Source organism: Peromyscus maniculatus, chromosome 10 (genome assembly GCF_049852395.1).
Source record: "Peromyscus maniculatus bairdii isolate BWxNUB_F1_BW_parent chromosome 10, HU_Pman_BW_mat_3.1, whole genome shotgun sequence".
NCBI classification, from domain to species: Eukaryota; Metazoa; Chordata; class Mammalia; order Rodentia; family Cricetidae; genus Peromyscus; species Peromyscus maniculatus.
In genome coordinates, this window is record NC_134861.1 from 59,720,192 (window position 1) to 59,733,568 (window position 13,377).

General features: G+C 49.6%; 1 protein-coding gene across 9 annotated transcripts in view; it reads left to right on the forward strand.

Annotated features, from left to right (window-relative positions):
• The window catches only part of Tbc1d1 (TBC1 domain family member 1), a 199,138-nt gene that overhangs the window by 140,004 nt on the left and 45,757 nt on the right, over positions 1-13,377 (forward strand). For 5 of the 9 annotated variants that reach the window (XM_006974595.4, XM_076546328.1, XM_076546324.1 and 2 more), the window contains one exon: positions 1,437-1,576. In XM_006974595.4, coding sequence (XP_006974657.1) covers positions 1,437-1,576 — 140 coding nt within the window. Of the gene's footprint in view, positions 1-383; positions 504-1,436; positions 1,577-13,377 lie in introns of all 9 variants that reach the window. The other 4 variants (XM_006974594.4, XM_076546323.1, XM_076546325.1 and 1 more) reach the window with 1 other exon arrangement.

Here is a 13,377-nt window from a genome sequence, read left to right on the forward strand (position 1 = left end):
TTTTTTTTTAACTACTGTGGAAAGTCTCACTGGTGAATTGTTTTTACACTTAACTTTCACATCACATGACTTGCATGGGAAGGCACACGTGCATGTGCACAGGCTGACAACTGTGTTTGTGTACACTGTAATTTGTGCCGTGTCAGAAACTTTCTGATTAATTCAGATAACGTCCTTGCTTTTCAGTTCGAGGATAGACTGATTTTTTTTTTTTCTAATTTAATTCATTGACTGAAAGTAAAAGTCGATTTCACTCACAAAGTATTTCAATGGCTTACCTGGTTTACTTAGCATTACAGGAAGAGGTTTCCTTTTTAAGCTTAGAGTTTTACTTTGTGTGTTTATATTTCTTCATCCTTAACTCTTTTTTTAACCAAACTTAGTGTCTCCTACCGTAATGCCCTGCGGAAAAAACTCCATTCTTCCTCCTCTGTGCCAAATTTTCTAAAATTTCTGGCTCCTGTAGATGAAAATCACACCTGTGACTTTATGAACACGAACAGGTAGGGCTCGACTTAAACCCGTCAGGTCTGGATGTTCTGAGTGCTGACTGAGTTACTGTGTGATAAATGGGGCGTTTCCCCTGCTCTTTCGCCATTGGATCCGGTGTGTCGCCTTTCTCAGGCGGTTTCTCCTCACAAGTGTCATTTTTAAGCATGAAGCCAGCTTGCTCTCAGTTTTGCATAGGGTTGGTTGGTTGACATTGTTGTTACCTTCGGGAGACTAAAGAGTCTGTCCTGGCTCTGTGGGGCTGTCGCGGGGCAGTTGCCTGTGCCTGTCCTCCAGATGCCAGTAGGCCCGTCTCCCAGCTGTGCTGACTGTCCCCCTGTGGCCATACTGGGTGTAAATCGCAAGGGCCTGCCCTAATTGTCTTGTGAACGGAAAGAAAATGAGATGATATTTATGTATCAGCAGTGATACTTTGTTTTATAGTTTTCAAGCTAAGGTTTTTAAAGCAGGCAATGTCACCAGGATTGTACCGTTAATTCCTTGATGGTTCTCTCTAATTAGACTACAGCTGGTTTTCTGTTTATGTGTGTGCGTGTGTGACAGGTGAGAAGGTGGTGAGTGTGTGCGTGTGTGTGGAGGGGCGTGGTTAATGGTATTCATGGAGGTTTAGGCTGGTGCTGAGAAAAGTAGACCCACATGTTAACTAGGATAGTTCTGGTGACAGGCCCCAGCTGGGAGGTTTTTCTCTTTTGAAGTAGCACCCAGAAAGGCACAGTTGGAAGCTACCGTCTGTGGAGCATACTCCTTGGAATACCTCTTAAGAGAGCAGTGGTGCAAGGCATGGGATCTTAAGACTGCTGACCCACTAGGACTTTGATTTGATTTCTTTAGTTCTCAAATTATTTGTTTATGGAAAGATAAAGTTAGTGGATAGTAAGCCCTGCTGTCTTCTGGCCGGTCATGAATCAGTTGTCTTGCCATTTTAGGGACTTTGAATCCAAGGCAAACCACCTGGGTGACACAGATGGGACCCCTGTGAAGACCCGGCGGCATTCCTGGAGACAGCAGATATTCCTTCGAGTGGCCACTCCACAGAAGGCCTGTGATTCCCCAAGCAGATATGAAGGTACGGCCGTCCCTGAGGAGTTCCGGAGCCGCACAGAGGGCCCCGGATGCTCTGACACTGGGAGGGGGATAGAGAGTGGCTCACGTGGCTGCAGTGTCAGAGGTAGTCTCAGAGATGACATTAGGGAAGGACATGGAAGTCATGTAGGACCAGTAGCACCTTAACATCCATGTAGGGGCCAGGCAGATCCTGAAGTCCTCCCCAGAGAGAACCTCAAGCTGGATCGAGCTGTCTGAAATTCTCACCAGTAGGATCATGACTTTTGCCACACCTAGATAAGGGGGCGTAATGCCAATTAGACGCTTGTCTTTGCGAGTGGGGAGGTATTGAAACAGGCCTCACTGTGTGGCCCTAGCTGCCTGTAACTGTATAGACCAGGCTGGCCTTGAACTCTGAGAGATCCACCTACCTCTGCTTCCCAAGAGCTGGGATTAAAAGCGTGCAGTGCCACTCCTTAGCAGCTATTTAAACTCATAATATTAGAAAGAAAATCATTCAAGTACTGGTAGAAAATAACCCTGGTGGCTCCTTGTACAAGTTCAGATGCTCACATGACTTGTCCAGTCTGCATTTAGACTCCAGCCGTATAATCCTGAGCTGTTTCTATAAGTAAAAGAGCAAGGCAGGGGTCTCTGTTCTCAAACCTTTCACTGCTCTTGGAAGAGGCTCCTAACACAAACCAGCAGTCATTTTAAAAGTGTGGCCTTTGCTGCTCAGTAATGGTACTAACTTGCAAGAGCAGTGGTGTGGTCTATCAATCAGGGTTCTGATTTTTATGTCTGAGCCAACACTAGAAGAAAAGGCTGTTAATGACTAAGGACAAAATCCAGAAAAAGAAGGGGAAATACAAAGAGGGCAGTGAGGGAGTGGTGAAGAAGTTAGACCAGATAAACACCGTCTCTCACCACACTGCTCTAACCACCAGGCCAGTTTTTGTGTCCAAGCCCCTGTGAAATCAGACTCACGAATCTGAATTTTATATTGGAAACCTAACTGAACAAGGGAAGTTAAACTGTACTTACAGTTTCATTGTCTATAAAACTAGGGAAACATCTTCAAATATGTCTGTCTCCCGCCTATCCTGTGGCTAGAGCGCAGGCCCCTGTGCATGCCAGGCAGGTGCTGTAGCATTGAGCGTGCCCCCACCCCCACCCCAAATCAGCCAGGGCTACCTGGCTGGAGTTTTATGAGACTGGCAAGTTTAAATTAGCAAAGTCTGAGAGGGCTAACTCTACTTCTGAGACTGAAGGGGTTGGTCCTCTACATCTTAGATGGTAGGTCACATGTGCAGGGCCCCCCACATGGAAGCAGAGCCCCATGATAAATAAGAAACCATCAAGTTTCACTCAACTGTGGCAGACGTGTGTTTCCACAATGAAGTAAACATAGATCATGAAATGGGACGCTGAAAGCCAATTGGTGGCTTAAATAGAGAGTCCAGGGCTTCATGATGCGCCCATGTCGTGGTGCCACTTCCTGTTGATGCTCCGAAACCCAGGAAAGCATGTCCTCTCTTCTTGGGCTGTGAGTTCTCTGGGTGGAGGACTTGCAACCCTGAGCGTCTGAAAGGACCATACTTGGTAAAGTATTCGCTTCACCCAGGGTGGTATCAGGAGAGTGCTAGGAAGTCAGGGAAAGCTGGGGTAGGTTGGGTGTGTTCAGGAATGCATCTGAAGGCATGGCTGAAGAAAGACACACCGGCTCCTAGGAGGAGAGGAGAGAGATGCTCTATCTTTGAATTAGCCTCTCGTTTTCAGAGCCTCCCTGTTGGTCCTGCCATACACAAGCTGGTAGTAGGGCTCTTGTCCCTGAGCAAAATTATGCACACGCCTGTCAGTTAAGTGGCTTTGTCCAGTTATGGATCAGAACAGTATTTCACCAGTTTTAGTGAGATTGGGGTCCTCTGGCAATCCTGTTAAAAGGTGGATTGTGATATGTGGGTCCAGCGACATCCCAAATGCCTCCTTTTCTGAAAGGTTGTCCCACTGATGCTGATGTGGACAGCTCTTTTTGAGCAGTAAGGGCTCAGAGTAAGCAGCCACAGTGCCTGTGATCCGAGTCTTCCAGGCCTAGCTATTCTCTCTGTGAGCCTCCTCTGGGCTTCTGCAGGTCGACTCGGGTGTCTCTGAGGTCCCAGAGCCTCCAGCAATCTCTGTTCTCAGTGACTTTCTTGTTTTCTTTGTGGTAGCAGGAAATGAACCCAGGGCCTCATGTCTGGTGGGCAAGTGCTCCATTACTGAGCCTTTTACGAGAAGAGTTGTGTGTCTGGACAAACAGGGTGTGATGGGGACGGACGCACAGTGATAAGGAATGAGAGTGGACATGGGGAGCGCTGCTGCTGGACCTGGGCACGCAGCTGGCTGCCTTGTCCTGTGCAAAGGTAGCCTTGCCCTGCGGATTGCTCAAGGACGCAGCGTCTCCAGCAGTTTGTTTTCTTTGCCAAGGGCTCTCACCTAGTTGTCAGGCCCGCACAGGATGCTGGAAATCAGCTTTTAACTAGACACTCACTCGGTGGCTCATGGCCTCCAGTGTCTTTTCTCAGCATACCATACAAAAGAGAACTCTGTGTCATTACGGAATAATTTTTAGGCAGCTCTCCACTTGGAACGAGAGAGAATCTTTTTGTCTGTCTGTGCCAGGGAACAGTTTTAGTCTTGGTCTAGTTCTTTTCATCTAAGCATTTCATATCACAGTGTGCATTTCACCAACAATAGATGCCTTCAGACTTTGACATGACTTGAAAAAGAGAAGGAAACTCATTCTGGCATAAATAAGAGTGATTTATTGACTTGAAGCCTATTGTGTGAGTATATAGTCCCGTGAAGCCAAGGTTGAAAGGGTTTTTTTTGTCTTATGAGTACAGCTGGGTCAGCCTGCCCCACTTACAGCATGAAGAACTCTAGATTAGATAACACGTGAACTGGGTGGAACAGTTAGGACCAAACTAAAGTATGGAAGCCATCTTCAGGATGACTTCCGGGTCACTGTGAAAAACGTAGGATGCGTTTTGTGACTGATTTGTTTTCAGAAATGTATGTACCTTGGAGAGATTTTAATGGATGACGTAGTGGAATAACGTGAACACTATATTCACGTCTACACAATCATTTCCTCTTGCTTAGGGATCCTTGGCTTTCCTTTAGCACTACTACAGCCATCTGAGGACTTAGTTGTTGAAACTGGGTCCCCAGTAGCCCAGGCTGATCTTAAACTGACTGTGTAACTGATGCTGGCCTTGAACTCTTGATCCTACCTCCACTTCTGGGTGCTAGGATTCCACAGGTGTGCCACCATGCCTGTTTGTTGTTGTTGTTGTTGTTGTTGTTATTGGTGGTGGTGGTGGTGGTGGTGGTGGTGGTGGTGGTGGGTGGTGGTATCTTGTCTTTTTGGTTTTTGTTTTGTTTTAATGTAGCGCTGGGATTGGACTAAGGGCTGTATGCATGCAAGGCAAGGACTCTACCAGCTGAGCCACATCCCTGGTCTTTTTAAGTACCCAAGCTGGACTATTAAGTACCCAAGTCCTGTTGGGATTTGACATGGACCCTTTTTCTTTTGGAAGCTCCTGAGGACTCTGATTGCTGTTCCATTGAGACCAAGCACCCTTGAGGGTGACTGGAGACACCATCACCACTAGGTGGTAGTGTTTCTCCCTTGTCTTGATGGCTCTCGTCTCCTATTCCCACAGAAGAACTGCTTCCTTCCCCAGCACGGTTTTGTTTGTGAGTTGTTAAGATAGTTGTAGTTCCTGTCCACTTGCAACTTCCTCGAGCAGGGAGTTGTGGCGTCAGGTTTCTCTCTTTCTAAAGGATTTTGTGGCGAGGGCAAAACAAGGAAGAAGCTGATTGTGTCCAGTTGACAGATGGGATGTTTTTTCTTTAATTACTCTATTTTGAGATGGGTTTTGCTCTGTGGGACTTAGACCTGGGAGCCGCTGCCTTAGCCTCCCAGATAGTGGGGTGCAGGACTTAGACCTGGGAGCCGCTGCCTTAGCCTCCCAGATAGTGGGGTGCAGGGCTTAGACCTGGGAGCCGCTGCCTTAGCCTCCCAGATAGTGGGGTGCAGGGCTTAGACCTGGGAGCCGCTGCCTTGGCCTCCCAGATAGTGGGGTGCAGGGCTTAGACCTGGGAGCCGCTGCCTTGGCCTCCCAGATAGTGGGGTGCAGGACTTAGACCTGGGAGCCGCTGCCTTGGCCTCCCAGATAGTGGGGTGCAGGGCTTAGACCTGGGAGCCGCTGCCTTGGCCTCCCAGATAGTGGGGTGCAGGACTTAGACCTGGGAGCCGCTGCCTTGGCCTCCCAGATAGTGGGGTGCAGGCATGTGCTGCCACCCTGGTGAGGTTGTTTCTGTTTGCTTTCACCAAACTTAGCTTTTCTATCGTGAATAAAGATCAGTTTTTGAGATGATGTCTTTCAGGCAAGGAAACCGATTGTTCATGTGGGAGAGTGTGGGGGGGTGGTGTGGGGGGGGAGGGTGGTGTGTGTGGGGGGTGGTACTTCTTGGCATGTCACTTCAGGAGTCAGGGAAGCCACAGTGACTGGCCTTGGCCGGCTGCTCGTGTGCCTGTCACCACAGCTAAGGCAGCCATCACTGTCAGCCTTTCCTGGTGTGCCTCTAGAATTTAAACAGCCATCCTTCCACTTTGTATGGGGCGAGCTGAAAACACCGTCGCCCTGACAACTTCTGCTTGGGAGACCGCAGCATAGGAGCTGAATGAATGGCCTAGGTGTCAGGTGACCAGGACTTGATGTCATCACCCAGCTACCCAGCTGGCAGGGAGGTCTCCATAGCTCAAGTGACTGCTCCGAGCATGCTTGTGTGCCCCCAGGACAAGCCAAAAGAGAAGGTTTTGATTCGTCATCCTCATTTGTAATTTTGAGGGGAGGACAGGGTCTCACATAGTCCATACTGACCCTTGAACTCTGTGACGTTAAGGCTGGCCTTGAACTCTCAATCCTTTGAGTACTGGAACTACAGATGTGTTTTCCCATATCTAACTTGATGTGTTACCATTAAACTTGAATCTATAGGTTCCAGTGGCTGTTGAAGTACTTCAAACAAGGCAGTGACAGGAAGTTTACGATGTTTTCAGGGGGATCAAATTTGTGGACTTGTGCAAACATGAACAGCCTCAAAGGGAAGGCTGGGGTGAGAGTGTGGCTAGCAGGGTGCAAGAAGTCTCGGGGCCCTGCAGGAGCCAGGCCTGCACTTACAGCGCCCCTGCAGTGAATGTCTCCAGACTTGGGCACTGCAGCCTGCTGGCCTCCGGTCCCTGCCTGTACCCTACAGCCTCCTTAGGTGCTGGGATGGCCCTGTAGGGGAGGGTCGCGGGAGCTCTGGGAAGGGATTCTTTCTTCGGAAGAAACAGCTTGCTTAATTTTCCTTAAGCAGCTTTTTGGGGATTCAGTTCATACACTGTCCACATCACTCATTTAAAGCTCACAGTTCAGTGTTGCTATCTTCAGGAGACACAGCCACAGCGCTGTGCAGCCTTCACCACAATACGATTTTAAAATTCTTGAGTCGCTAGGAAACCGTTTTCTAACCATCGCTTCACAGTCCAATCCCCCCCGCCCCCCACTGATAGGCACTCACTAATCTCCCCCGCCTCTGTAGGTCTCTTATGCCGGACACTTGCTGTCAGTGTATCTGCAGAATGGTGGTCCTCTGTGCCGGCTCCTTCCACCTCTCATGGTGCTCCCTAAGTCTTGTGTGTGAGAACGTCTGCCATGCTCTCCCCGTCCTTCTGATGGAGGCTGACGCCCCAGCCTGCAGGGTGTTAGTTCTACTTCACATTTCCCCGTCAGTAGACATGGCAGCGGTTTCCACTTCTTGGCCATAGGAACCTCACTGTTTGGAACATTGCTGGGAAAGGGGTTTTGTGGATGGCCGTTAAAAAAGGGAGTTAGGAGTATGGGTGTAATGCGGTGGTGGGAGTTTACCTAGAATACACGAGGCCTTGCGTTTGATCCCAGCCCTGAAGAGAATGTGAGCTGTGTGGTACATGCCTGTATTCTGACCCCCTGGGTTGGTTATGCCAAGTGAGAGCTAGAGGGACGGGGTCTTGGCCCCTAAGTCCTCCCTGCAGACTGGCCCTGCTTCTGCTCCAATCTGATTCTCTTGGGTCCTGGTACTGCCCTCGTGAGCTCATGGGAAGCCCAGTATCCAAGGAGCCTCCCTCAGGGCTCTGGGAGCCAGCCAGAGGGTCATGGGTTGGTGGCATTTGCTAAGTGCCACATTTCTTTCAGCTGTCCTCAAGCTTGACACACCCCAGAATGCTTTTGGGACTTGTGGAAACATAAGCTGTTGGCCATCACCCCAAAGTTCCTGGTGCTGGAGATTAAATGATTTGGGGAGGAACCCTCAAGCCCCAGACACTTACAGGAAAGGGCTCATCATCTTCTGCTCTAAACTTGCCCCCCCTCCCAAATTCTGAGTGACCACTAAGATAGACATCAGAATGCAAAATAGAATGGTAGCCTATAGCAGATTGGAGTGCCTCCACACACTCTGCATAAAACTCACTGCGTAGTAGCCGCAGCTGTAGTAATTATCCTCAATGTGTCTTAAGCATTTAGTGTTTCTGCTTTTACACACACATATTCCTGGGTGTCACTACTCATTTTTAAAGAGGCGGTGGGCAGATTGGATAACGTACCTGTAGCTCCCTCTGCAGCTAGGTTCCAGTCAGCTCTAATTAGCATTAAATCTAGTCTCTAGTCGCACAGGTGAACTGTTGACAGTTTAGGAAGAAATTACCAAGAGTCTCATCTGGTCTGCACACTTCAGCTAATCTTCCTGCAGGGAGAGGCGGTGTTATGGTAAAAGAGCATGCTGCAAGTGGGGAGTTTTGCGGCCTTGGCTGATAATTTGCTAATGAAGAATGAAGCACACATTTTGGCATTACCAGGATCCCCAAAACTCTGAGAGAATTAAAACCTGCCTCGTCAGATGGTTTCTGTCCTTTACGTTTAAAGGAAGGAACATTTGTCTCCTGGAGATGGCGGTGCTGTGTGTTCCCCTTGTGCGTGGGCTGGCAGTTCCAGGGTGACAGCTCTTGGCACGCTTAGCAAGCTCTTGCTTTTCTAAAAATCCTGAGACAAAGCCAACGGACGCATTATGCTGTTGTCTAAATGGACTTTTCCAAGTAAATTTGTTTTAGTGCTTTCATACAAATGAAAATATTTTCAGCCTAAGTCCTAAAAGATTTTAAACATCGTTTACGAAAGCAGAAACACTGTAGTTATGGTCTTGCATAATTCTGAATATGATTGGTAGTGGCAAATGACAGTTTTATAATTGAGAGAATACTGAGTCTTCCACAGAATGCTGAGAACCGTGCTTCGTTTCCTATCAGGGCACTTTGGCTAAAGTGGTTTGGGTGAAGGATGTTATCTTCCCCAGTTACCGAGAGTTTTTCTTTTGCCTATTGGTGCCAGCCTTTTCTCTCGCCAAGGCCTGAGTTGAGGGGTATGGCGGGGTATAATAGAAGCATTTGGTTTCCTCAGCCCTGGGGGCTTCAGTGGGGTCTTACATTGGAATCCCCTCTGTCTTAGTTAGGGTTTCTATTGCTGTGAAGAGACACCATGACCACGGCAACTCTGATAAAGGGAGACATTTAATTGAGGTGGCGACTTACAGTTTCAGAGGTTCAGTCCATTATCATCATGGCAGGGAGCATGGTGGTGTGCAGGCAGGCATGGTGCTGGCTGCATCTTGATCAGAAGGCAACAGGAAGTGGACTGTGACACTGGGCAGTATCTTGAGCATAGGAGACCTCAAAGCCCACCCCGACAGTGACACACTTCCTCCAACAAGGCCATGACCTCTCCAACAAAGCCACACCTCCTAACAGTGCCAGTCCTTTAGAGGCCATTTTCTTTCAAACCACCCCACCCTCCGTGGGACTAGATTGGAAGGCCCCAGGGGTGTGGGGGGGGGGCATTCCTCTCTTCACACAGTCTTATTCATTCTCACTGGTGCTTCAAAAGAAGGAAAGGTGGGAGCTCTCCGTTCTTCAGGGAAGCAGCACGCACCGCACTGAGGAAATCTCCACAACTCTTCCTAACGCTGCAGTCTCAGCCAGCGAGGAAGAACGACCACCACGCGAGGATTCTTCTCAGATCACACTTTATTGGAGCGCCTCTTGATTAAGGGAGAGCGGGAGGTGAGGGGCCCGGAGGACTAAACTGCCGCTGCTTATAAAGGGAATCAGGCAAACGTGCCGTACTGTGATTGGGTCCCGCCAGAATGCAAGCACGGGGAGCCACGGGATAGGCTGAGGACATAAGGTCGATTACCATACTCGTGCATCATAGCCAAATATGGAGTTGTTTACAGCTAGGCTACCAGGAAGCCAGCGCCATCTTTGAATAGCGGCTCCCTACAGTTCCCTTTGCACGGCCTGTCACTCAGAACCACAGATGGTCGCTGCAGAGCCCAAGTTCATGTGTGTTCTCACTGGCATGGTAATCTACGGACAGAGTCAAGGTCACCCACACTTGTCCCTCACAATAGCGTTGCTGGCAGTATGTGGTGGGTATGGTGCACACCATTTCCAAGGAATCCTGAAAGCAGGTGAGGACGCTGCAGGTCATCGGTTCAGATTCCTTACAGATGGATAAGCTGAGGCTTGTGGGAACAGAACCCACTGAAGGTCACCCAGGCCTTTCCTTGGTGGATTCTTAACTCTTTCCAGTTCTTAACTCTTTATGTGAAACCTGACTGTCACCAACCAGCTTGTCTTCCCGAGTCTCTTCCTGTCTCACTAGTTTCCAGTTCCATGACAGAGGAAGTTGTTCTCAGCTTCTTAGCCCTCTCCTGTGCTCACTGTGTGTCCTTGTACCCACTTGTGAGCACTCGGGAAACAATGGATGAATGTAATGCCACCTTCCTCGGTGGTTATTGAATTGTAAGAATCAGCAGGTGACTCGAGCTGGCTCACCCACGTGGCTACTGAGAACCAACACTGGGTCTTCCACAGGAGCAGCAAATGCTCTAAACCACCTAGCCATTTCTCCAGTCCACTGATGGCAAGGTGAAAAGGTGCTTTCTGTACCTAAATGCTTGTCGTCAATGCCCTGATGCTATAGATTGCAATAAATCCTTCTTGATAGAAGATTTTTTTTCTTGTTTAAACAAAGCAAAACCGCTCTTAGTGTCTCATTTTATATATGAGAAGACCGATGCCCACAGCAGCCTTCATTGGCCCTATCTTTAGGAAGAGTCCAGGATCAGCGTTCAGTGTTGACTGGTTCCAGAGTAGCCTGGTCAGAAGGTTGGGGTGGGCAGGCGTGGGCTTGCGGTGCTGGGGTGCTCTTCAGCGCTCGGTGCCTGGTCCCCGTCTCAGTTCCTTGTGCCGTCAGGGTGTTAGCAGTCACTGTCAGGAGCTGTGAGGGGCAGCATTGCACAGGGCATGAGAGCTCGGGCCTCCTACACGGGGCAGAGGTGTAAGTCTCCGGAAAACAACCGGGGACTTGCGACACACATCCACATGGAGAACTGGAGCTCCGAGTCTTGTGATTTCCAGTCCCGAAGTGCTGTGACCTTTGGAGGGCAGCCTGCTGCTGGAGGTCTTGAGGTCACCCCAAGCCTCTTTCTCCCACAGCCTCTTTTTCCCAGCCGCAGCCTTCTGTGGGGATTCTGTAGGTTCCTTTCCACCGCCCCATTCCAGCCTCGGCCCTTTGTCTTCCTGGTGTGTCATGTGGCAAAACAAAGCAAAACATAACCCGGAGCCAGGCGTGGGAGGGCACTCCCCTAATCTCAGCACTCGGGAGGCTGAGGCAGGAGGATCAGAGAGTTCAAGGCCAGAGTGGACCACACTGCAAGATTTATTTCAAAAGAACAACAACAAAAAATGAAGCTCCATGCCAGTGAATAACTCCCAGAGTGATAGTAATTCTGCTCTTGGCTACTGGCCATTGAGAGAAAGTTGTGTGTGACCTGGGAAATACTCCATCTTTTGGAGAGTCGGGGTGTTGTCCTGGTTAAGGGTATTGATTAAAATTTTTTCCAAAATGATTTTTGTTGTGTAAGACACATGCTTACACCTCCAAGTGGCTAAGATGGTCAATTTTGGTTGTGGGGTGTCCTCTTTGTAAAACAAACCTTTAAGGTCCCTAGCACCCGTCCTTTGTCCCCAGCCCAGTAGCCTTTGCTCAGCTTTCTGTTTCTATGAATGCAGCTGCTGTAGCTGCTTCCTGGAAGTGAAACCAGGCTGCACTCGTCTCCTTGTTTCAGGTTTGTTCAACTTAACAGAGTTTCCTTCAGCTAGCTTATGGCAGGTTTCTCTTTCCAAGGCCGGGTTTTGTTCTGTTGTACATGTGTGCCACGTGTGGTTTGTTATGCTGACTGGACTCTGTTGGTGCCCATCTCTCAGCTGTTGTGACTAACTCTGCTGTGAACCAGGGAACAAATACCAGAAGTGGGATGCCCGGTTATACAGCCCTCGTGTTTTAACGTTTGGATGAGGGGCTTCCACGCTTTCACGGCGACTGTGCCTTCTCACTGGCAGTATCCCGGGGGGGGGGGGGGGATAGAAACCTCCCCCACAAATGGCAGCCACATTGTTTGGTCTGGTTTTGTGATGCAAACTCTTGCAGTATAGCCCAGACCAGCCTCGAACCCGAAGTCCTCCTAAGTGCCTGGATTTATAGGCTTGTGCCATCACACCTCTGTTCAGCTCACTTTTAACATCAGGGACTGACGTGCTTAGAGGATAGTCCTGTTGTCAAAGAAGCCCTCCGGCCCCCTAGACAGTGTGCTGGTCATTTGCCGGGTTGCCTCAGTTTACCAGCTGCCTCACAGTTGTCCATACCTGAGGAGGAGGAGGAGGAGGAGGAGGAAGGCCTCCTGAGCTGATACTTGCAGGGTGTTTGCCCTGTTAGAAAAGCCTTAGTCTGGGTTTTCCGGGGTGAAAGGCCACCATCCCACATTTAACAGGCTGAACACTAGGAGCTGAGGAAGAACTGCATCCCCTATTTAAGCTGCTTCTTTCATGGCATGGATTTCCCCATTCCCCCTCCCCAGCAGCACAAAAATGTTTCCTGGCTCTCAGGCTCCGGGCTTCCTTTCATTGAGTCCAACCTTAGATCACACTCAGATAAGCATTGTGTAATCGGCGGGTGGGACTAGGGTTTCAGTGACAGATGCTTGCAAGGCGGGCTGGGGAGGAGGGTGGCAGAGGTTGTAGCTGGAGCTTTTGGCCGCTCAAGCATGAAGTTCTGCTTCAGACCTGCTGCCCAGCAGCGTCCTATCCAAAGGCTCCTGGGAGATTCTGATTCTTCCCTAGGACACCCCCCCCCCCGTTTCTTTCCTGCACCCCTCATGTTAGCTCTCCCTGAGATTCTTACAGTGCCCTCTGCTCCCACACCTACTCCCGTCCCTTCCAGCACAGGCTGCAATGTGACCCTGCTCACTTTTGAATCGTTTCTGGCCGTAAAACTTCCACTGCCCTCTCTGGAGATGAGACCCGGCTGTGCACCCCACTTTGCTCTTAGGATTCAGGGTTCGTGATCCCCCTGCTTCAAAGCCTTGGCCCAGCATGCGTATGCACAGGTGCACTTGCTTTATAGCATTATGGCGCTTTCAAGAAGTAGTTATGGGCCAAGGAGCTACCGCAGCGCAGCGCTGGCCCAGTGTAACATGCAGAGGAGTGCAGTGGAGAGCCAGAGGAGAGCATGGGAGACGGCAAGAGCGCTTCTCCTGGGGGCGTACGGCTGTGGGAAACTTGCCCTTTAAAAATGTATGTTTTCATGAATATGGAAAAATACACAGATATGGAGATAAATACTTACACTTTCCCTG